We start from the raw sequence: 19,403 nt of genomic DNA, 5'->3' as shown, positions 1-19,403 counted from the left end.
GACCCAGTGGCGGCCGCCGCCGCCGCCGCCGCGCAGCACTACTCCCAGCAGTTTTATCAGCAGGAGTCGTACCTGCATCACAACGGCGGCGGCTTCGGGCCCCCGCCGGACGGCGGCGGCGGCGGCGGGCTGCCGGGCATGTTTGGGGCGCCCCTGCTGGGGGTCCCCATGGGCCTGCTGCCTGGCACAGGGGCCCTGCGGGAGCAGCCCGCAGCCGGCGACGGCGGCGGTGGCGTGGGGCTGTCCTATTAAGCCCCCGCGCCGTGGCCGCCGGCGTGCGCGCGCGTGCCGCCGTTCGTACGGCAGCGTCCCTCGCACATACCATCCAACCGTGGCAGGTTCAGTGCAGCGTATAGGCAGGCGTTTCGCAACAGGCAGACTAGATCAGATGAGATAAGATCAGACCAGATCAGGCCCAGACTTCGGATCAGTGAGACTCCCGGCCGTGCGGGAATGAGGGCCGCAACGCGTCCGGCCGGGGCGCCGAGACGGTGCCCCGCGCAGCCGCGGCGCCTCCCCTGCAACCTGCGGCCCCCGCTGCTCACGCCCGGCCACCTGCCTTTGATCCTCCAAGGATCTTCCCCATGTATTCGTTCCCTAAACCCCGTTACCTCGTACCTCGTTCTGCAGCCCAGTTCGCTCCCGATACCCATCATGCGGCCGCGCTCGCGGCAGCCGCTGCATTCCGCAGCGGACGCCACCGCCGCACCACCGCCCCTGGCCCGCCCTCGCCCCAGCACTGACGAAGAATACGTCTCGCGGCGCCGCCGGCGCTTCTCCCCAGGCAACCCGTAGGAAGGCATGCAGCAGTAGGCAGACGCGCTGCCAAGGCGTCGCGCCTATCCCCTTTCCCCTCCCGTTGCCGTGCGGCGGAAGAGGGGGGGCCGGCGCGGCGCCGCCGCGGCGAGAGGCCGGAGAGGCCCCTTGGCCAAAACCTCAGGCCACGCACACCAAGCCACAACAGAGCCGTCTCACCATCGCCCAGGTTGCACCATTTGAGCATTAGCACACCTGCGCGCACCTGAGGCCCCGTGCCGCCGGGTTGGTTGCACGCACAAGCAGCACGAGTTGCATCCTCTTTGCCGTTTGTCACCCTTGGCCGCCAGCGGGCCGGGGCGCGTTGCTTGATTGATAGTCATTGGTCGTTGTTATGGTTTAGTATGTGGTCGTCGCTGAGGTTGGGGCTTGGCAATGAGCGGCCGGATCGCGTGTACCCAGGATCGCCTGCCGCAACCGAAGCTGGGGGCACCGCCGCCTGCACGGCTGCGCATCAGCACTGTCAACTTGCGGCTTGCGGGACCCCGGTCTCGGGGCGCAGGCTCCCGTGCGCGGCGTGCGCCTGCCGGTGACAGCCGTGGCACGGTGTCCCCTCATCTTCCGGGCCCCCGCGGCGGCCCCGGTGATAATGTGCAACGCCCTGCGAGTCCCCGTCGGGCCTCGCGCCCTCCCCTGCCTGCGTCGGTCAATTTCCATCGCGGCCCAGGCGATGACGTCACTCTGACGACGCCGGCAGCGCTGCACATCCGGCTCGTTCAAACCTTTCGTGCGCTCTCACGCTGTCGTTCAAACCCTGTGAGCTCAGATTTGCAGGTGAATGACTGCGTGCATCATCAAGTTTTAGTCATACCCTAGGATTGTGCAAACCCGGGGGCCCCGGCAGCCCCGCGTTGCGCGTGGCGCACCGCGCCTGCAACCTGTCTGACGGGTGGCGGCTGAGGAGGCGGCGCGGTCAGTAGGACCGTCCAGGCCCTTGGGTTAGCAGTATACGCATATGCACCGCGCATGCACAGGCTACTTTGCAGCTCGCGACCGCAACCCCCTCCCCCTGCCGCAGCGTGCACAAGCTCGCCCCCCACACGCCAGCGGGCGCGGCCGGCGCCGCGGCCTCCCGACCCCCGCGCGTGGCCGCGCGCGCCGCCGCAGGTTGATTTCCTGCGCCCCTGCTTGATCGCACGCGCCGAGAGCATCAGCACGGGCAGACACAGCAATTCGGCTCGCGCAAACCGCGTCTTGTTGCCGCCCCGTTAACCCCCGCAAACGGTTGCCAGGCCATGGTTGCATGGTCATCCGCAGGGCCTATATGCGGCCGCCCGGGGGCACGCATGTGCACAATGTAGGGTCTGGGCATATGCGGTGTTGGCACCACTATTTGCATATTGCGCTGATCGGCGATAAGCACAACCTCTCAGGGTCGGGTAGACAGGCAGAGACAGGTGGCGCCCGGCCCTCCGCCTCGCGCGCACGCGCTTGCCACAAACAACCATCCCATGCGCAGCGCTCGGGCGCCGGCCGGCCGCGGCCGCTGGCGCGGGGCGGGGACCGATAGATTAGCAGATTGGACGAGACATGCCTGGATGGTCATGATGATGATGACGCGTTGCAGGCGCAGGCACACTTTGAATTGATTGCGGTCGACAGCTCCTGTTGATGCGTTTGCTGCTGCTGTAACCACTCGCACACTCTTATTGAAGGCGCCGCCTGCTTGCGATGCAGCAGGCGCAGGTATCGGAGGCGGCAGGGGTGCTGTATCGGTGCAAGGGGCAGCGCCGCGTCTGGTGCTTGCTCGTCGAAATATGCTGTACCTGTTAATGCCACAGGCGCATTGCTCGCCGGCGCACACACGTCTGCGCACCACCCCAGCAGGGCATGGGTGAGCAGGCCTTGCTGCCTCCCGGGCGCTTTGAGGTGCAGCCTGCATAAACTGGCATATCTGGGGCTCGGCTGAGCAGGGCAGTGCATATTGGCTGCCTGCTGGCTGGTGCAGCGCACCACAAGGAATTTTCGGTACTATTACACATTCGTGTACGCTGCATTCACTAGTGCATTTCATAAAAGGGCGGCGCCCTGCAGTCGTGCAGGGCTGCGCGCTCCGCAAACGTGCTTGCTAGCGGGGGCGGGTCAGAGGTCAAGGTGCAAGCAGGCAGAGTGAAAGGCAGAGCAACGGCGTCGTCGGCAATACGTGCAAACGCGCGACTGCCGTGGCAGGCAGCCGCTGACTGTGGCCGCGGCCGGGACGTCAGCCCCTGCCGCCTGCCCCCACTAGGCTGGTGCCTGGAAAGGGAGCGAGCGCTCGGCTGCGCAGGAAACGCACGCGCGCGCGCGGGGGCTGCTTGCTGCGGTGCAGCCGCGCCGCAGATACATCTCAAGATGCGCGTGCCACCAGCCGCCGCCGCGGGCTCCGCTTCAGTGCCTCCACCAGCCACTTCATCCCGTCGCTCAGCCCCGCCCCCGTGTGCGCCGACGCGGGCTGCGCGGTGCACGGCGCGCCGCGCGCGCGCGCGTCGGCGGCGGCGGCGGCGCCGGTCAGGCCGAAGCGCTCCGCCAACTCTGACAACCCCTCCGCGCCCTCCAAGTCCTGCTTATTGCCAAGCAGCAGCACCGGGGCGCCCCCCAAATCGCGAGACGCCAGCGCCCTGTCGAACGCCGCCTTTGCCTCATCTAATCGGTCCCGCGCCGCCGCGTCGACGACAAAGAGGACCGCGTGGGAGTCTGCATAGTACTTGTCCCAGATCGCGCGGAGCCCGGGCGCGCCCCCGAGGTCCCAGAAAACGAGGTTGGCGCCAAACGCCTCCATGCGGGCGACGTTGAGGCCGACGGTGGGGACGATGCGGGCGGGCTCGAGGCCGACGGCGTCTGTTTGGAGCGTTTTTAGGCGCTCCACCACATTCGTCTTGCCTGCCTTGTCGAGGCCGATGACTAGGATGTGGAACTCCTCCTTTCTCAGCATGACCTCCACGAACCCGGAGATCAGGGAGAACATGGCGGCTGCGGGGCGCCGGGCGCTACCGCGGCTGCGCGGCCGCGCGGCAGGGGGCGGCGGGCGGGCGCGTGGCGCGCGGGCGCATGCTGTTGCACGGCGGAATCGCGCGCAGAGCTGCCTGCAGACTCCGCGGGCTGGTTGATGTTGAGATGATAGGGTAATTATATCCCAGATATCCGCGAGCTACTGTAGGTTTGCGCAATCAGAGTGTACTACGTTTAGACCAGATCACAGCGCGGCAAACGTCGGTGCGCGTTTGGAAAGTAAGGTACCGCTGTTATAAGATCCCTCGCGCGCCTTCTGGCCTGGTGGGCGGCATGCAACGTCGTCACCTCGCCAGTGACTCAGCTGGATGGTGGGTGCGCGCTGGGTGCGTGAGAAGGCACTGGGCAGCCGACGCTGGACAGCGCCATTGCTGCACTATATCAGGTTCTGGACCGAACATGTGTTATGCATCATGCCTGACAGTGCTACTATCAAGCACGACCTCACAACCATGTCGGCCATGCATCCCCAGGACCCGTTCCAGAGACCAATTTTGACTGCGCCTGTGAGCTGCGGCACATGCCGCACATTTCTGAGCGCCCCGCCCAGCCGCATAATACCCCTCTGCCGACGTAGTTGACACGCTTGTGCGCTCTCTATCACCCATCCCTCAGGAGGGCTGGTCAAAGCTGGAGGCAACAGAGTCCTGCTGCGCACAGGTCACTACACCAGGCTGACGCAAGCAACTATGTTGCGCGCACGACCTTTTCTCGCACCGGACGGCCTGCAATCGGAATGCAAGAAATAATCGTACTCCTGTGAGGTGGTGTGGCAAACGGCTGATGCAGCCTTCTGTTGTGCCATACTTCGCATCAGGGTATGTTGTTGTGGGCTCCTGGGCCCGCTTTGCTGCACCAGGGCACGGCTTCAATTATGTGCAAGCAACTTGCTGGCTTTGAGTGAACAATGCAGAAGAGCCAACCTTTTTGCGGCACCGTCTGTGTCAGGTAGTGCTGGTTGATCAAGATTCAAGCTGCATGATTTTACAAGTAGAGGAACGTACGTTGATGTACTAAAGATGCAAAGGGCAGTGGGAGGCAGTTGTTGATCACAACCTCAGCCAGAACAAAATCAATGAGCGGCTGTTTCAGCGCTCGGGAACAAGAAAGCTGAACGGCAGCACGCAGGCTGCGGCGAGCTTGGCATCGTGTCTCTTTTGCTCACCACAAACACCCTCGTCATAAAGCAATGAGATGGGAGGCCGATGGGCGGCCCAGAAAAGGTGTGCCGGAGCAGAAACCGGGCGCCCACAGTGAAGACGCGCTTGCGTGAGCCACTTGCCAGCGGGCAAGGCGACACCCTCCCCTCGTTGCCCGCAAGGCGGCCGCTGGCGGCAACTCACAGCTACACAAGCGCGTGCCGTGCGATCCGCGCTCGCAGACTCCCGGTGACGTCTAGAAAATCAGAGACCTAAAACCCAAAGAAACCCTTGCCCTTGCCCATGGGCTTCATCTTCGTGTAGTATGTCGGCCTGACCTCCGCCGTGCTCACAACCGGCACCACCGTCGTCGCCGGCACGGGCTGCACCACGATCACGGGCGCGACCTGCGCGCTCGCCACCTGTGGCGGCGGCGACTTTGCCGGCTTGCGCAGCTCCTTGATCGCGCCTTTGAGGCCCTGCTTGACCGACTCTGCCAGGTCCTCGGTGGACTGCTTCCAGGTGTCCTTGAAAAACGAAAAAGTGCTGTTCCAGCCCTTGCGCTCCGACGCCACAACGTTTGTGACCGTCTGAATTGTGTTCTTGACGACGTTGTGGTGGTCGGGTACCGTGAAGTTCACGGCAGGAATCATGATGTTCACACCCCCCGCCCCTTTCCCGAACGAAGGCGCCTCGGGCGCGAGCACCTGGGCGGCCGCGGCGGCGGCGCCCCCGAAGCGGCGCTGCAGCTCGTCGCCGGTGGAGCGGGCGGCGGTGGTGAGGCGGGTATAAGACTGGCTGGTTGGGGCGGCGTAGTCGGGCTCGTCATCAGTGCCGTTTAGGGCGCCCAGGCCGCTCAGGCGGTCGAAGGCGCGCGTGAGTCGGTCGATGATGGGGTTGATCTTGTTCTGGGTTGGGGCAGCGATGTATGTAGGAGTGTGGGGGAAGGCGTGGCTTGTGGATGTTTGAGGGAGGGGTTTGAAAAGTGAATGAGGCAGAGACAAAGATATCAAGCAGCAGGGCGCCTCCTGAGTGGCGCATACTTGATTGGTTGAGGAGGCAGCCGGGGGCCCAAGGGAGTGCTCTACTTCCCATTCTGGAAATGTGTTCTCGGCGCGGCCGCATTCGCAGCAGGCCCCAGCGCTGCTGAGCGTGTTAGGTGACAACCCGTGCACGCCTTACGCTGCTCTTGGGGGTGGTCCAGCACCCTCGCGCATGCATCTGTGTGCGTGGCCGTGACCTATGCCTAGCGGAGAGGGCGCCGCGCACCCATGGCCGGCCGCTCACCGTTGACTCAGCGGCTTGCGGCTGCTGCTGTACGCCGGCGGTGTTTGCGTATGTTGGCTGCTGAGCATACCCAGGCTGCTGATAGACGCCCGCGGCGTTGCCATAGACCATGGGCTGTGTGTAGACTGGCGCCAAGATGACGTTTTGGGGGTAAATAGGCTGCAAGGAGATCGGCGCCGCGACCGCGACGGCCTGGGTCATGGTGGTGATCCCCTTGCCGATGACCTTCAAATCTCGGCTGGCAGAGGCGGAGCCAACTGCGGGGGCGCACATTGGGGGAGTGTCGCATACCCGGTTGTGTCTTTCAAGGTGTGGCCCATCAGGGGCGGGTTGGCAAGATGCAGCCAGTAGTGGGGGAGGGGGTGCGGGCGGCCGTCCTTGTTTAGAGGGCCCCGGCAGCACATGCAGCAGGGCGTCCGCCAGCTGATTTGCTGCGCACCTGCAAGAGCCACGACCATCATATGCAGCAGGAGCTTGCGCTGCGGCGCCATCATGGCACCTGCACATTTTCGGCGGGGTGCAGGGCGGTGTGGGCACAGGTGGGCGGCGCCGATCGCATTCTGCGAGCGGCACCGCATTCAGGCCTAAAAAAGACATACACGCAGTTTGGAGTGGCCCATATGGCACATAGCACGATTCTCACCCGCTACCAGAGCTCGGCAACGCGCCGCACGCAACGTCTGTGCTGAAACAACCTCTACGGGAGATTCAGGGACTAACTAGCAAATAATAACTCCTTAAACACCTTTCGAAGCGGCTTTCAACTCGCGACACGCGTCGATTGTGACTGCACCGTGAGAAGCGTGAGTGTATGTGCACAGCACGAGTATTTTGGAAGCCCTTGAGGTGGTTAAATCAACTACTTGAAACAAACATATGGTTTGAGAGGCACCTTCCGCTGTGGATTCGCGTACGTGTCACTCGGCGGGTTTTCGCGGGTGACAAGCCGTGCGCGGCTGCTTGTAATGCTGCTGGTGTATTGGCGATCAAGTTGATTGCAACAGCTTTGGTGTCGTAAATCTCGTGCGGCGGCAAGACGCTTGTCACGGTGCAACACTGCTCCATGCAACCCCCCATCTTGTTACTGTACCTGCAGCTGTGCTTGTATCACCAATGAGGGGTCCACAACCTAAGCAGGTATATGACCTGGGTGACGTGTTACACGCAGCAAATTTCGGCCGGGCCGAAAAGCAGGTGTAAAAGGGCCCCTAACTCACCCAACACAGCCCTGAATGTGATGGCATGAGCCCACAAAGGGCAAAAGAACAGGACCACCCATACACCAGCAGTAAAACCTGGCCGATTTGCCCCACGTCAGTAGATGTGTCACGCTGGAAAGCGGCGGCATGATAGTCTGGAGCGCTCGTGGCCCACATCATCATCACATGTTGGATAAAGCAATGGCGGAGGGGCTGTGGCGCCTGTTGCACGGCCCGCTTAGAAAGCATGCAGCTGCGCCGCTGCTTCTGGATGCGCTACAGGCGCGCATTCTGCTGCATGTGCGCTTATAGTATCACGATTGATTATTTCTTAAGTATTTTCGGGTCACAAAAGCCACCACATGACATATAATGGTCGTTCATTTTGCAGCCGCGCCAGTTAGGCCTGTTGCTCATCCGCAGCCGAGGCACCGGGGCGCCCCGAAGCGGTCTGCTGCGCACGTGAGGGCTACCAGAAGCCCGAGTGCAAGACGGCCACAGGGCCGCTCGCGGCGGCGCCGTCGCCTCCACCTCCAAGTGCCGCGTGACAGGGCTCGCCCTGCTGTGCCCCACCCGCCCACAGGGGCGAGGGGGGATGGCAGCAGCGCAACGCCTCCCGCGCCTTGTGCCGTTGCTGGCTTACTTTCGTCCGAAGATCTTCCCGAGGGCTCCCTTGCCCTTGCCAAACCCTCCCGTGGTGGCCGCGTAGACGGGCTGGGCGTACTGCACAACAGGCTGGGCGTACTGCACGACAGGCTGGGCGTACTGCACCACGGGCTGGGCGTACACGGGCTGCTGGTAGATGACGGGCTGCTGGTATGCGGGCTGGTACACAGGCTGCTGATAGGTAGGCTGGTACACCGGCTGCTGGTATGCTGGCTGATAGGCGGGCTGGGGGACGGGGGCGGGCTGCGGGTAGACAGGCTGGCAGCACGAGCACGGGTTTGCAGGGGGCGGGGCGGGGCGGCAGGGGTGGGCCGTCGGTCGGAGGGGGCGCGCAGTGATGACGGCATGGCTGCAAGGGACACGAAGGTAGGGAGTGCCACAGAGCGCAAATAGCAACTCTCATACATGCCCATGACACCGGTCCTGCAGAGACTACCAAGCAGTCGTGTCCTCGCATGTTCAGCCCACACTGCTGCACGGCGTGACCGCGCCCTGTGGGACGCACCTGAGGCACCGGCACGGGCACTGGGACGGGTGTCGGCACTGGGACCTGTGCGACGCGTGGCGGGCGACAGAGCAGGGGGGAAGCAACGGGATGGGCCCGTCAGAGTCAGGGGCCTGATTGATTTGAGCGCACTGTTTGCAACCGCAGATGGCATCAGCAAAGCGCAGCACAGCGCATGCCGCTTTCTGGAACGACGATGTCCACCTCTGGGGCTATCCTATTCATGTGTGAGCAGCCGATCAGGACTGCCGAGTTGCATTGTTTTCCTCCCATCGTGTGAAGCCACAATCAGGCAGTTGATCGAACAATCAGGGCCAACGACAGCTCCCCACAGGCGGCCCGTAGCCCTGAAAATTTTTGCAGAATGGCAGCAGGGCCCACCCACCTGGACCTCCACTGGGGTCGGCACCTGCAAAGGGGTGACACAAATTGATGTCAGAATGGGAGCGCGCATGCGGCAAAAGGTCGCCACAGAAACGCAGGCAGTCCGCCCCGGGCCGGCAGCCTGCCGCGGTATTGCTCAGCGCATACGAAGAGCGCGCCTTCCCGTCGCTTGGCGCCTTGCCATTCGGGACGGCGAGCATGGAAAGAGGCACTCACCGGGTTGGGGACGGGCACGGGCACCGGCGTCGGTACAGGCACTTTGACTTGCTGCACCACCACGCGCGTCGCGGTGGGCGCAGTGTAGATCGGAGCGGGCCCGCTCGTGTCGCCACCGCCGCCCTTGCCGAGGATGAGGCTCTTGATGATGCCCTTGCCGTCAAATTTGCCGCCCTGCTTAGTATCCTTGGTCGCCGCCGTGGCGCTGGCGTCGCCCGAGAGCAGCACGCGGCCGGCGGACGCGGCGCTCACTGCAGAGGGGTGCGCGGGCGCAGGTGCGGGTGAGCGCGGCGTCGGTTTGGGCCGGGGCAGGGTGGGCAGCGTCGCAGCGTTGTGCGGGTGGGTTGGGGGGCATGGTGCGCGGGAAAGCATGGTCACCCGCCGTCCTGCGACGGTGATGACCGAGGCAACCCCCGCGCGAAAGCCTGGGTGACGCAACTGTGCATCGCAGCACGGCCTCGCATCGAGGGGCCCGCTCGAGTGGCGAGGCTCACCTGCCATCGTGGCCAATAGCATCAAAGCCAATACCCGCCTGGACGCCATCCTGTGTGCGAGCCCAGAGATCGAGTCTGGGGGAGGGGCGAGTCGAGTCTGGGACGGAACAGCGCCGTTTGTTGACGTATGCGGCGCGTTAGCTCTCGACCGCGCTGAATGTGCTTCTCACCACACCGTGACAGCGAGGATCAATCACCCTGCGCTTTGGCCGGCAGGTGGGGCTGGTTTACGCGGCCTGCGCCACATGCTGTAAATACCATAATCATTCACTTTATATGATGCTCGTCGCTGTCACACACCTGAGAACGGGTGGGTGTCTCTCGTCCTGCGAGGACGCCCCGCGCTTCAAAGGTCGGAACGGTATGCGTAAACGTGTGCTGGTGAGCTCTGACTTTGACAACTGGTTCACAAACCACATGCACAAGCGCCGACCGGCATCTGTCACCCGAAGCTCGGTCAAAGCGCCGACCCCGGGAATCCAATGGCGAGTGTGTCGAGACTCGCTCACACATTGCGCGGGCCGTGCATACAACGCGTAAGCTTGCCTCCATGACTACACACAAGCACGACAAGCAGGCGCAGGCGATCCTGGCACAGCTGAGCCGCCACAGTGCGCTGGACACTAGCCTGCTGCCTGGGCTTTGGCGCCTGCCCTCCACCGGCATTTGCAATTGGCCCCGGGTGCTCATCGACTTGTTGACATGCTGCGCGCCCCCTGTTGACCAGGTTACATCATACCAGAGCGACCCGCCTAGGGTTCACTGCACTGGGGTGAGCGCTTCCAAGTCCGGCCTGGCCTGACAGGGAGCGTGGGTCCACAGTCAGCTCGCGCGAGCAAGGGCGTCGCGAGCTCTCTTTGCTCGTACGTCATCAGAAGCACGCTGCACGAGGACTAATTGCAAGCGGCGCACAGAAGAAAACTTCCGGATCAATTGTTGCCTCGAAAATACCCAGGACCATAAGCAATTGTGCCGCAGGGCCATGGCGCAGGAAGGCGGCCAGGCCCCGAACCTCCAAATACGCAAGGAGGCAGCGGCAATCAGGGATGTCCCCGCCACCCCCGCTGCGGCTTTCACAGCGGCGTACTGTTTGTTGGTCTCGTCTCCCTCTGAAGCAGAGCGTCGTGCGGCAAGATGCAGCCACCCAAGTGCGTAAAGACACTGCGGCTGCCGGCCTTTCATACGTGGCGGTTCAACCCCCCTCTCCCCCCCCCAAAAAAGTGCGCCTAAGTGTGCATATTGTAACCCGCCCTGCGCAGGGCAAGCAGGTGTGTATAGGAGCCTGCCATGAACACAGCAAGCAGCAAGTCAACAACGCCAGCTGGAATTTCAGAGCCCAGGTCCAAACCGCACGCGATGTCGCTCAGCGCATGCGGCTTGCATCCTTTTCAAGATTGCAAGCTTTGCCAGGTCAGCCGTACATGGGAGCGATGCTGCCCGTCGCAAACGCCGCCTGGTTGGCAATCGGCTGCGAAGGCGCCTGGAACGTGTGCTGCTGCGCTGCCGGGTAAGGGTTTGCCTGCTGCTGCCCGCCAAGCGCTTGGCCGTACAGCTGCTGCGGCTGCGTGTGCGACCCGGGGGCCCCTTGATACGCCTGCTGCGCCTGCACATACGCAGCGCCAGGCTGCATGAGCATCTGCTGCTGCGGCTGGGAGCTGACGACCACCATGTTCTGCTTGGGCGCCGCCACTGCAGTCGGCTGCGCCTGTGTCAGCCCAAACGGCACGGCAGCGACGGGGCCGCTCGTCCCCATCTGCTGAACGCCGCCGTACTGCATCGCCGCGCCGCCCGCCGGCACGGGGCCGCCGCCGCCGCTGCCAGGAGCGGGGCCGGCCTCGAAGCCGCCGCTGTTGAGGGCGTTGCCGACTATGTTTGAGAAAAAGGCCTTCTTGTCATCGGGCTTGTACTGGGGTGCGACGTACGGCGGGTCAGGGGTCTTGACTGTGGTGATGCCAAGGGACAGCACGCTCTTGATAAGGGGGAAGTCGTACCACTTGTACTTCTGCGGGACAGGCGGTGTGGGCGAGGGGTGCGTGCGGCGTCGCCGGGATGGTGCCTTTGTTGAAAGGGTTCAAATTGCAAGAGGTCTCATGGATATGCCATTGGTGCGTCTTGAATACTCCAAGGTCCGCCTTAACAAACACGCACATCATTTAAAATGCCCCAAGGATCCCAGGAGGAGAGACAGGGGTGGACTCCAGTGTCAACAGCCGAGCGCGACAGCTGAAGCAGCCGGCCGTCCAGCATCGAGCAGCACAACCGCGAGGCCGCGCCAGTCGAGTGACACGAGCGACCCCCCCCTCACCGGCACGATGAGGTACGGCTGTGCGGCCGGCAGCGCGCGGCCGCTGGCGTAAATGGGGGCCATGGCCACAGGCGCCTGCTGCACGTACACGGGTTGTACTGCGGGCGCGGGCTTGGGCGTGAACATGCTTGTGACCGAAGATTTGACCTGCGCTATCTTGTCTTTCTGCAGGTGAGTTGGGGCAACGAGAGGGCGAGTTTCAAGTGCGCCGGGGCCGCGGCTTGTGGCTCCAGGGCGGATGAGACTGCAAGAACGGCACCACGGAAGGTCCCTCAGCTGCCCGGCATGTGCACTTTGTTAAAACGCGGCGGCCGCGGCGGCGACAGCAGCGGCGGCGGCGGCGGAAGCGGCAGAGGCAGTGGGGTCGTCGGAAAGGTGGCGGCGGCGCGACGCGGCGAGGGCGGGTCTCACGATCTGGTCGAGAGGCAGCACCGCGGCCGGCTGGTAGACGGGCTCGTTGGACATCGGCAGCAGTGTCGGCTGCACGTACGCCGCGTTGCTCACGATGGAGAGCGGCTGGACGGGGACGGCGCCCTTGCCCTTGCCCTTGCCGAGGCCCAGCTGCAGCAGCTCGCGGGAGGCGGACACGCTGGCGGCTGCGGGTCCAGGGACGGCAGCGGTTGGCGCGGGGAGAGGAGGAGTCAAGGAAGGGATGCACGGCACCAGGCAGGGGGGCAGGGGGGAAGGGGATGGCGGCCCGCCGCCAGCCGCCCTCCCGGCAGCCGGGTGGGTTTGTTCAGGTCCCGACAGTAGGCCGCCCTGCTGTCGCAGCCCAAGGCCAAGACACAACACGGTCAGGATATAAATCGTACAAAGAGTTTACCCACCTGATAGCAACAGCACTGCCAGCACCGCGAGGGGCGTTCGACGAAGGCGCACCATATCAGCTGGTCACCGCACGACAGTCAGGTCGAGCTGCTAGCACAAGCTGTGCTGTGGAGACTCCTAGCCTGACACGCACGGCAAAATAAAGCGCGCTAAATTCACGAATCACGACGATAGTTCCCGTGTATGAGCCTAAGCGGCCTTTCAGCGGGGTCCGCGGCTGCTCGGCAAGCTGATGGCGATGCAATCGGACTGGAAAGACTTGAAACTGAGCTGATAGAGTCTGGATATGTGTTCAAACCGCAACATATCAAATGTCGTTTGTCTGCTCGTGCATGCCGAGTGTCGCGGCTGCTGCGGAACACCTCGAACCGTCGTGCCGCGGTTACAATACACGGCTCGACAACAATAAAGTAGCAAAACTATGCTCGTATTTTCTGGGTTCCCCCCAGGATACATCAGCACTTGCTGGCCGGGTCGCAACAGCGTCGAGCTGCCGTCACCGCTGCAGGAGCTGCTGCACTGGATCCTGCATGGCGTCACCCCTCCCACACAAATCACACAAGCGGTCCCATTCCAGACTCCCTGTGGGAGCTTGCCTTCAGCTGCTAAGGATGCCGCAGCGGCAAGCATCATGCTGCTCTCACCTTGCAAGTGCCCCTTACAATGTCATCACATACATGTGCGTGAAGGCTGGGCCAGTACGACACAACCAGGACCGACGGTTGTACTACTGTGTTTCTGGAGGAGGCCAAACCCTCGAGAGGCATGCCTTGATACATGTAACAGGGAAGATGCCCAGGTATCTGCAAACACATGCAGGCACATCCATAGCTGACGAGCTCTGCATCTTGAGAGCCTTGGATTGCGCTATTGCGCGTTTGGGTGACCACTTATTGTGCACTCTAAGCCCGCACGTTGCCGCGCGCGCCGACAAAGCGAGTGCGCCGCTCGAGCAAGGAATCAAGTGCAAAAGCAAGAGCAAGGAAGCTGTGTGACTTGAAAGGAACTTGGTAAGCAAATTGGGCCGCGTATGTATACTCTGCATGAAAAGGTCAGACTGCCAGCTAGGACTTGGTTGTGCACAAGCCCAGAATCAACTCACAAATCAAACACAACTTATATTTGCTGTGGCTGCTGGCCAAGGGCTTGCTCCCGCACACACCTTCCGCACGGTTCAAAAGTGGCAGGGGATTTACGGGGCCTTGGGCGCCGCGGGCGCCGCTGCGGGTGTCGCCGCGGCTGCTGCCGCGGGCGGCGCCTGCTGCACAGCAGCCGTGGGGGCCGGCTGCTGGCCGGCAGGCACCTGCTGCTGGCCAACCATGGGCTGCGGCTGGGCATACATGGGGGCGCCCTGCTGGCCGTAAATCGGCTGCGGCCCAGTCGCGGGCTGCGGGGTGTAGTAGCCACCGGGCTGGCCGTAGACGGGCTGAGGAGCGAAGTAGCCGCCGGGCTGGCCGTAAGGGACGGGCTGGGCGTAGACGGGCTGGCCATAAGCGGGCTGCTGGAAGACGGGTGCGCCACCAAAGGGTGCCGGGCCACTGTATTTTGCGGTATGCGTTTAGGGTTTATATGCTTAGAAATTGGGTTTAGGGAATTTGGTTATAAGGATGGTACTTATGTTGTCCCCAGGACGCAGGGAGAACAGGCGAGTCGGAGGCAAGCTCAAGGGGGGAGCGGGGGAGGGGGGGCAACAAAGCGAGCGGTGGCCAGCGCGGGCATGGGGCGCAGAGGCGCGGTGGCACGTGTCAGCTGCGCACCTGACAATAACGCCGCCGCCGCTGCCGATGACGACGGGCGCGGCGGTCATGACGGCGCCGGTCTGCTGGTACGCGGCCGCGGGCTGCGGGCCGGAGGGGGCGTCGCCGCCGCCTGAGATCTGGCCAATTATGGAGCTGATCACTGACTTGATCTTCTCCTTCTGCAGGGTTTTGAAACAGATTGAACAAGGGTGGGGGTGGTCATGCCTAGGGTCAGGGCTACAAACCATATGAGCGTGCTGGACTGTTGAGTAGAGTTGTGGGCAGGGTTGAAAATCCCGGGCCGGCCGGCAGCGCGGGGGCGCCGCTATGGGTAGGCCCATCACCGTCGCTTAATTGTGTCCGCAGCGTGGGCTGAGCCAAGCAAGCGCGGCTAGAGCTGTCCAAGTAGCTTGCAAGCACAGGCGGATGTGGGCGCAGGCCGTTGAAAGGCTCTGAGTGCCCAGAGCTGCACACCTGCCACCTCCCCCGTACGCACCGGGTGAACTTTGTTGACCGGCGCGGCCTGGGGGTACACCGCGCCCACGACGACCGGGGCGGTTGCGTACGAGTAGGTTACGACGGGCTGCGGCGCGTAGGCTGCCTGCACCACCACCGGCTGCACAGCCGCCGGCGCGACCGCGCCCTTCCCAAACAGCTGCAGTGTACGTGCCGCAGCGGCAGAGTTTGCTGCAGCGAGGAGGGAATGGAGGCACGGGGGATTCAGAGGGTGCACAACTCGGTTGTTTGGTGGGCTTTGGGCGCGCAAGGCGCAGAGCATGGGGCTGTAGTCTTCTGGTGAAGGCGGGTGGGGGGAAACAGGCGCGCATCTGCAATGGCTCCAGGTTGGACCACGGCTGCATTTGGGAAGGCAGGCTCACCGGCCAATGCCACCACCAGCAGCTGCAGGAGGGCTGCCCTTGCCATGCTTGCGGCGCCTGGTTGGAGGGAGGTGGAGGACTGGAGTGACGTGGCGTGCTGTGGCGACACCTGCGTGTGCAACCGGCGGGTGAGGTGAGGTTGTCGAGCCGCTTGCCGTGATGTATATTAATTTTGATTCACGATCATATCTAACCAAGGCGTTCAACCGTTGCTAGCCCTCCATGCTGGCCGCGCAAGGTTCCCGCCCAACACTCGACCAGAGCTGGTGACCCTGCTCGCGCCCTGTAACGGGACCGCGTTGCATTAAGACTGGCACAGATCGAGTGGATTGATTCGCGCGTTGCAACACCTCCCACACATGCCAGCAAACGCGGCTACTGACCTGAACGCTGTGCGCAGGTGATGAACCGTTCAACAGGAACAAAATGCTCGTGCAAAAGGTCTAGCAAGATAAATCTATGCACTTTTGTCGACAAGAAACCGACACACCTGAAGCAATGCAAGCGAGGGCATTGTCACTGGTGCTGGTGACGGCATTGCCCCTTGAGCTGCCACTTGGCGCCCAAAGGGATGCATCAGCAGTGACTTTGCTGTGACATTGTCTGCATGCGATATTGCCAATGATTGGGCAATGCCGAGGCCCGGGAGGTCGCGCCGTCGCCAAGGGTCGGGTGTTGCGCACCTCCAGTGAAGTTGGGCAGGAGTGGACCAGGGAAGACACGCACAAGCGCGCGTCCAGCTGAACCAAACAGCAGGGGATGCACGTCAAAATGGGTCAGTGTGTCTGTTATGAGCCAGATGTACGATGCATCGAGTGTGTGGCGCTGTGCTTTGCTGTGCGACGGCCTGCTGCCTACTACAAGCCCGAAGAGAGGCATTTGACGCGGTTCGTTGACACGAGGTCAGGAGGGTGCTGCACTGTGAGGGAACAGGGTCTGTACATTCACTCAATGCACGCAAAAGCTTACAGCAGAGGGCTCCCGCTTGACCCGAAATCCGCGGGGACAGGCGTACTTCGCGGCGGCGTTCTTGCTTGCCGAACCCAGCCACGAGTCCGACGCGACGCCCAGCCACACCAACGGGCCAAAGAACCACGCACTACCGCGTCTTGCCCATTCGTTATTGGCAGCATCCTTTGCTTCATCATGCCCTTATCAAGCCATTCCTGAGGACAGGCCAACGGGCACCGACACAATCCACTCCACGACAGGGTCGGCCGGGATCCTCCACAGATGTACCCGGACTTGACATCAAATAATAGCGTTTTCCCAAACGATTTACAGGACGACGACACACCTTGGCGAGTCTACCGGCAGCCGATCCGCAGGCTATGGCCAGCCCCGCGTAGGAGCACGCCGAGTGATACCTGTTCGTCATACGACGGCATGGAGGTGCAGCTGGAGCATCGAAGGAGCATAGGGACGCTCACTGGTGAGTGGTTCGGGCATGCGTGTGTGTCCAGTTGCGCGCAGCCCCGCTGCTTCGCGGGGGCCGACATATAAGTCTCGCGCGACATGGAATAAGTTGGTGCTTGCAGCCCGCAGCGGCACGCCCATGGCAACTGCGCCCGCGATTACGCGCGTGCTGCACGCCCTGGGCTGCTGCCCGGCCCAGCACCCATGCACCGCCGTGCCCTACCGCCTCGCCGTCCGCCGTCTTGAATGGCAGGCTGGCAGTTGCTTGCCGACCAGGTGGTCAAGGGCGACGCCGCCAACACCGCCGGCAGCAGCGGCAGCGGCGCCAGCTCGGGCGGCGAATCATGCACCGCGGGCGCCGGCGGCACGGGGGCGCGCGGCAGCGCGGCTGGCGTGGCGGGATCGGGCGGGCGGCTGCACCAGCTGCGGACGGAGCGCAGCTTGGGGGCATGCAGCAGCATGTCAGAGGACGGCTCTCCCAGCATGGGCGCTGGCGTGACGCCGCGGCCCCACCAGTGGCTGTATAAGGAGTATCGGCTCTTGGAGGAGATCGGATCTGGAGGCTTCGGGCGCGTCTGCAAGTGCGTGGGGCCCCTGTATTGCAGCGCGTGCGAGACACAGCTTCACCGTGCGTGGCACTCTCGCGCATGCGAGCAGCCGTCCCCCTTCGATCGTGCTCGGCGGCGCAGCGCCACTAGCTAGCGCCGCATCCCGCGGCAGCCGCACGGACCAACTGCAGTCCCCGTTGTCCTCCGCAGGGCGCGACGGCTGGCAGACGGGCGGGTGGTGGTGGTCAAAGAGATCAAGACTACTGCACTGACGTCGAAGCAGAAGGTGCGGCAGCTTGGCACGCGCGCTCTTTCGAAGCACACAATCACGAGATGCGAGCCGGCGGCCAGCCCCGAAGCCGCCCGGCGGGCACCGCGCGGCCGCTGCTGGATGGCGCACGCCCGCGTTCCTCGCCTGCCGCCCGTCTTCTACTTGCAGCCTGTCGCCTTATGGGCGGCGCTGGGCCCCCTACCAACACAGCACCTTAATGCAAGCGCATGCTCAATCTCACGTACACACGCAATTTGCACACACACACACACACACACACACACACACACACACTCACACACACACACATTACCACATCACCACACACACACGACACCACAGACTCACACACACACACACACACACACACACACACACTGTCATCTCTGACACTGACGCGACCCCGCACCCCACATACACCTCTCCCCCCCAAAGGCGGCCACTATGGACGAGGTCCAGGTGCTGGCCAAGCTGGACCACCCCAACATTGTGCACTACCACGACTGCTTCATGGACGAGGTGAGGGGACACCTCCCACCATCGGACCCCACCGTCGCTGCCGGCGCACCTGGATGCGTATGTGACGGGCAGAGCAAGAGGTTCGGTCGCGCAGCCGCGGCTCGGGCGACGGTGTGGACGCGTGCACCCGGCACAAGGCGGTTGCCCTGCTTGCCCGCTGCGGCGCGGCGGCAACCTTGGACGCTCCTTCTTACACGCGAGTTTGAATCGGAGTTCCAGATTTTTTTGCGGAATACGAACCCGCTGCAGGTGTATATCAACATTGTGATGGAGTACTGCGACGGCGGCGACCTGACGGGCCTCATCCGCAGCCGCAAGGGGGTGCTGCTGCCGGAGGATGACGTCATGAACAAGTTTGTGCAGGCGAGTCACCGGGTCCGATCTGAACCGATCTGGTCTCATCTGAGGCGCCTGGAAGGTCCTTTTTGACATATGTAGGTGTGGTGTTTGAGCCTGGCCTGCAAAAATTTTGCGTCGGGGCCTGCAGCTTCCACCCCTCCCATGCGGGGCGCCGCACACGCCTTTGTGTCGTCCTCCCCGACCCCGATGCCCCTCACATCGCCGCCTGCCTGTGCACGCCCCGCCCTGTGCTCCTCCCCAGGTGTGCCTGGCGCTGCTGTGTGTGCATGCGCAGGGCATCCTGCACCGGGACCTCAAGCCCTCAAACGTGCTGGCCACGTCCAGCGGGCTGCTCAAGCTGGGCGACTTTGGGGTCTCGAAAATCAGCAACTCGGGTGGGTGGACCGCACCGTCTTGGGCCCACCGGCCGCGGTCTAGCGGTCCGGCCAGACCCTAGTGTGCTCTTGGGCACCTAGTTTTCAGCCGCGGTTGGGGCATGGGCTCACCATGGCAAGACGGCGCGTGTGCTCCCTCTTGTGACGCCTGCATCGCGATTTCGCAACCCCCGTGGCTCCAAAGCGGCGAGCATGGCGGCAATAGCAGAAACACCCGTGCGTCGCCTAATTTCATGTGGGCATTGCTGCCTTGCGCCCCTCCCTCCCTGCAGAGGCGAGCATGGCGTCGACGATTGTGGGCACCCCCCACTACCTGTCCCCTGAGATGTGCGATAACAAGCCCTACGGCCGCAAGGTGCGGGGCCCAGGGTTTACGGTTGCGGATCAATGGGCGCGAGACGCTGGGGCCAGCACCGGCGCTTCCTCGCGCCCAGCGGCGCCGCGCCCTGTTGATTGGCGGCGGCGGTGGCG

The 19,403-nt window shown here is 63.3% G+C and overlaps 8 protein-coding genes across 8 annotated transcripts in view; 2 read left to right on the top strand and 6 right to left on the bottom strand.

The window, feature by feature from the left end:
• Window positions 1-7: 7 nt before the first annotated feature.
• On the top strand, window positions 8-252 carry MNEG_0637 (hypothetical protein; the record flags this gene model as incomplete). The annotated part of the gene is made up of 1 exon (XM_014050893.1): window positions 8-252. A coding segment is annotated over one exon (245 nt), but the record flags the coding sequence as incomplete, so codon positions are not given.
• A 2,890-nt stretch (window positions 253-3,142) lies between these two features.
• Window positions 3,143-3,760, bottom strand: MNEG_0636 (hypothetical protein; the record flags this gene model as incomplete). The annotated part of the gene is made up of 1 exon (XM_014050892.1): window positions 3,143-3,760. The coding sequence occupies one exon, from the start codon at window positions 3,758-3,760 to the stop codon at window positions 3,143-3,145; it is 618 nt and encodes a 205-aa protein (XP_013906346.1).
• A 1,455-nt stretch (window positions 3,761-5,215) lies between these two features.
• On the bottom strand, window positions 5,216-6,721 carry MNEG_0635 (hypothetical protein; the record flags this gene model as incomplete). The annotated part of the gene is made up of 3 exons (XM_014050891.1): window positions 5,216-5,851; window positions 6,231-6,487; window positions 6,670-6,721. The coding sequence occupies 3 exons, from the start codon at window positions 6,719-6,721 to the stop codon at window positions 5,216-5,218; spliced, it is 945 nt and encodes a 314-aa protein (XP_013906345.1).
• Window positions 6,722-8,068: 1,347 nt separating this feature from the next.
• Window positions 8,069-9,701, bottom strand: MNEG_0634 (hypothetical protein; the record flags this gene model as incomplete). The annotated part of the gene is made up of 5 exons (XM_014050890.1): window positions 8,069-8,353; window positions 8,601-8,645; window positions 8,986-9,009; window positions 9,201-9,451; window positions 9,695-9,701. The coding sequence occupies 5 exons, from the start codon at window positions 9,699-9,701 to the stop codon at window positions 8,069-8,071; spliced, it is 612 nt and encodes a 203-aa protein (XP_013906344.1).
• A 1,404-nt stretch (window positions 9,702-11,105) lies between these two features.
• Window positions 11,106-12,125, bottom strand: MNEG_0633 (hypothetical protein; the record flags this gene model as incomplete). Its single annotated transcript, XM_014050889.1, has 2 exons — window positions 11,106-11,696; window positions 12,000-12,125. 2 exons carry the CDS (start codon window positions 12,123-12,125, stop codon window positions 11,106-11,108), a joined length of 717 nt encoding a protein of 238 aa, XP_013906343.1.
• Window positions 12,126-12,296: 171 nt separating this feature from the next.
• MNEG_0632 (hypothetical protein) lies at window positions 12,297-12,881 on the bottom strand (the record flags this gene model as incomplete). The annotated part of the gene is made up of 2 exons (XM_014050888.1): window positions 12,297-12,595; window positions 12,827-12,881. The coding sequence occupies 2 exons, from the start codon at window positions 12,879-12,881 to the stop codon at window positions 12,297-12,299; spliced, it is 354 nt and encodes a 117-aa protein (XP_013906342.1).
• Window positions 12,882-14,019: 1,138 nt separating this feature from the next.
• Window positions 14,020-15,490, bottom strand: MNEG_0631 (hypothetical protein; the record flags this gene model as incomplete). Its single annotated transcript, XM_014050887.1, has 4 exons — window positions 14,020-14,365; window positions 14,585-14,745; window positions 15,063-15,253; window positions 15,445-15,490. The coding sequence occupies 4 exons, from the start codon at window positions 15,488-15,490 to the stop codon at window positions 14,020-14,022; spliced, it is 744 nt and encodes a 247-aa protein (XP_013906341.1).
• Window positions 15,491-17,106: 1,616 nt separating this feature from the next.
• MNEG_0630 (NIMA (never in mitosis a)-related kinase) overlaps window positions 17,107-19,403 on the top strand; it is a gene marked incomplete at both ends in the record, with an annotated part of 4,230 nt that continues 1,933 nt past the window's right edge. The window contains 6 exons of the mRNA XM_014050886.1: window positions 17,107-17,441; window positions 17,619-17,694; window positions 18,115-18,198; window positions 18,448-18,573; window positions 18,800-18,932; window positions 19,205-19,287. Of these exons, the coding sequence (XP_013906340.1) occupies window positions 17,107-17,441; window positions 17,619-17,694; window positions 18,115-18,198; window positions 18,448-18,573; window positions 18,800-18,932; window positions 19,205-19,287 (837 nt within the window). The remainder of the gene's footprint in view (window positions 17,442-17,618; window positions 17,695-18,114; window positions 18,199-18,447; window positions 18,574-18,799; window positions 18,933-19,204; window positions 19,288-19,403) is intronic.

The sequence above is a fragment of the Monoraphidium neglectum genome (assembly GCF_000611645.1).
Source record: "Monoraphidium neglectum strain SAG 48.87 unplaced genomic scaffold scaffold00054, whole genome shotgun sequence".
In the NCBI taxonomy this organism is placed as follows: Eukaryota; Viridiplantae; Chlorophyta; class Chlorophyceae; order Sphaeropleales; family Selenastraceae; genus Monoraphidium; species Monoraphidium neglectum.
Note: the sequence above shows the minus strand (reverse complement) of the source record. Positions and strands in the feature narration are given on the sequence as shown.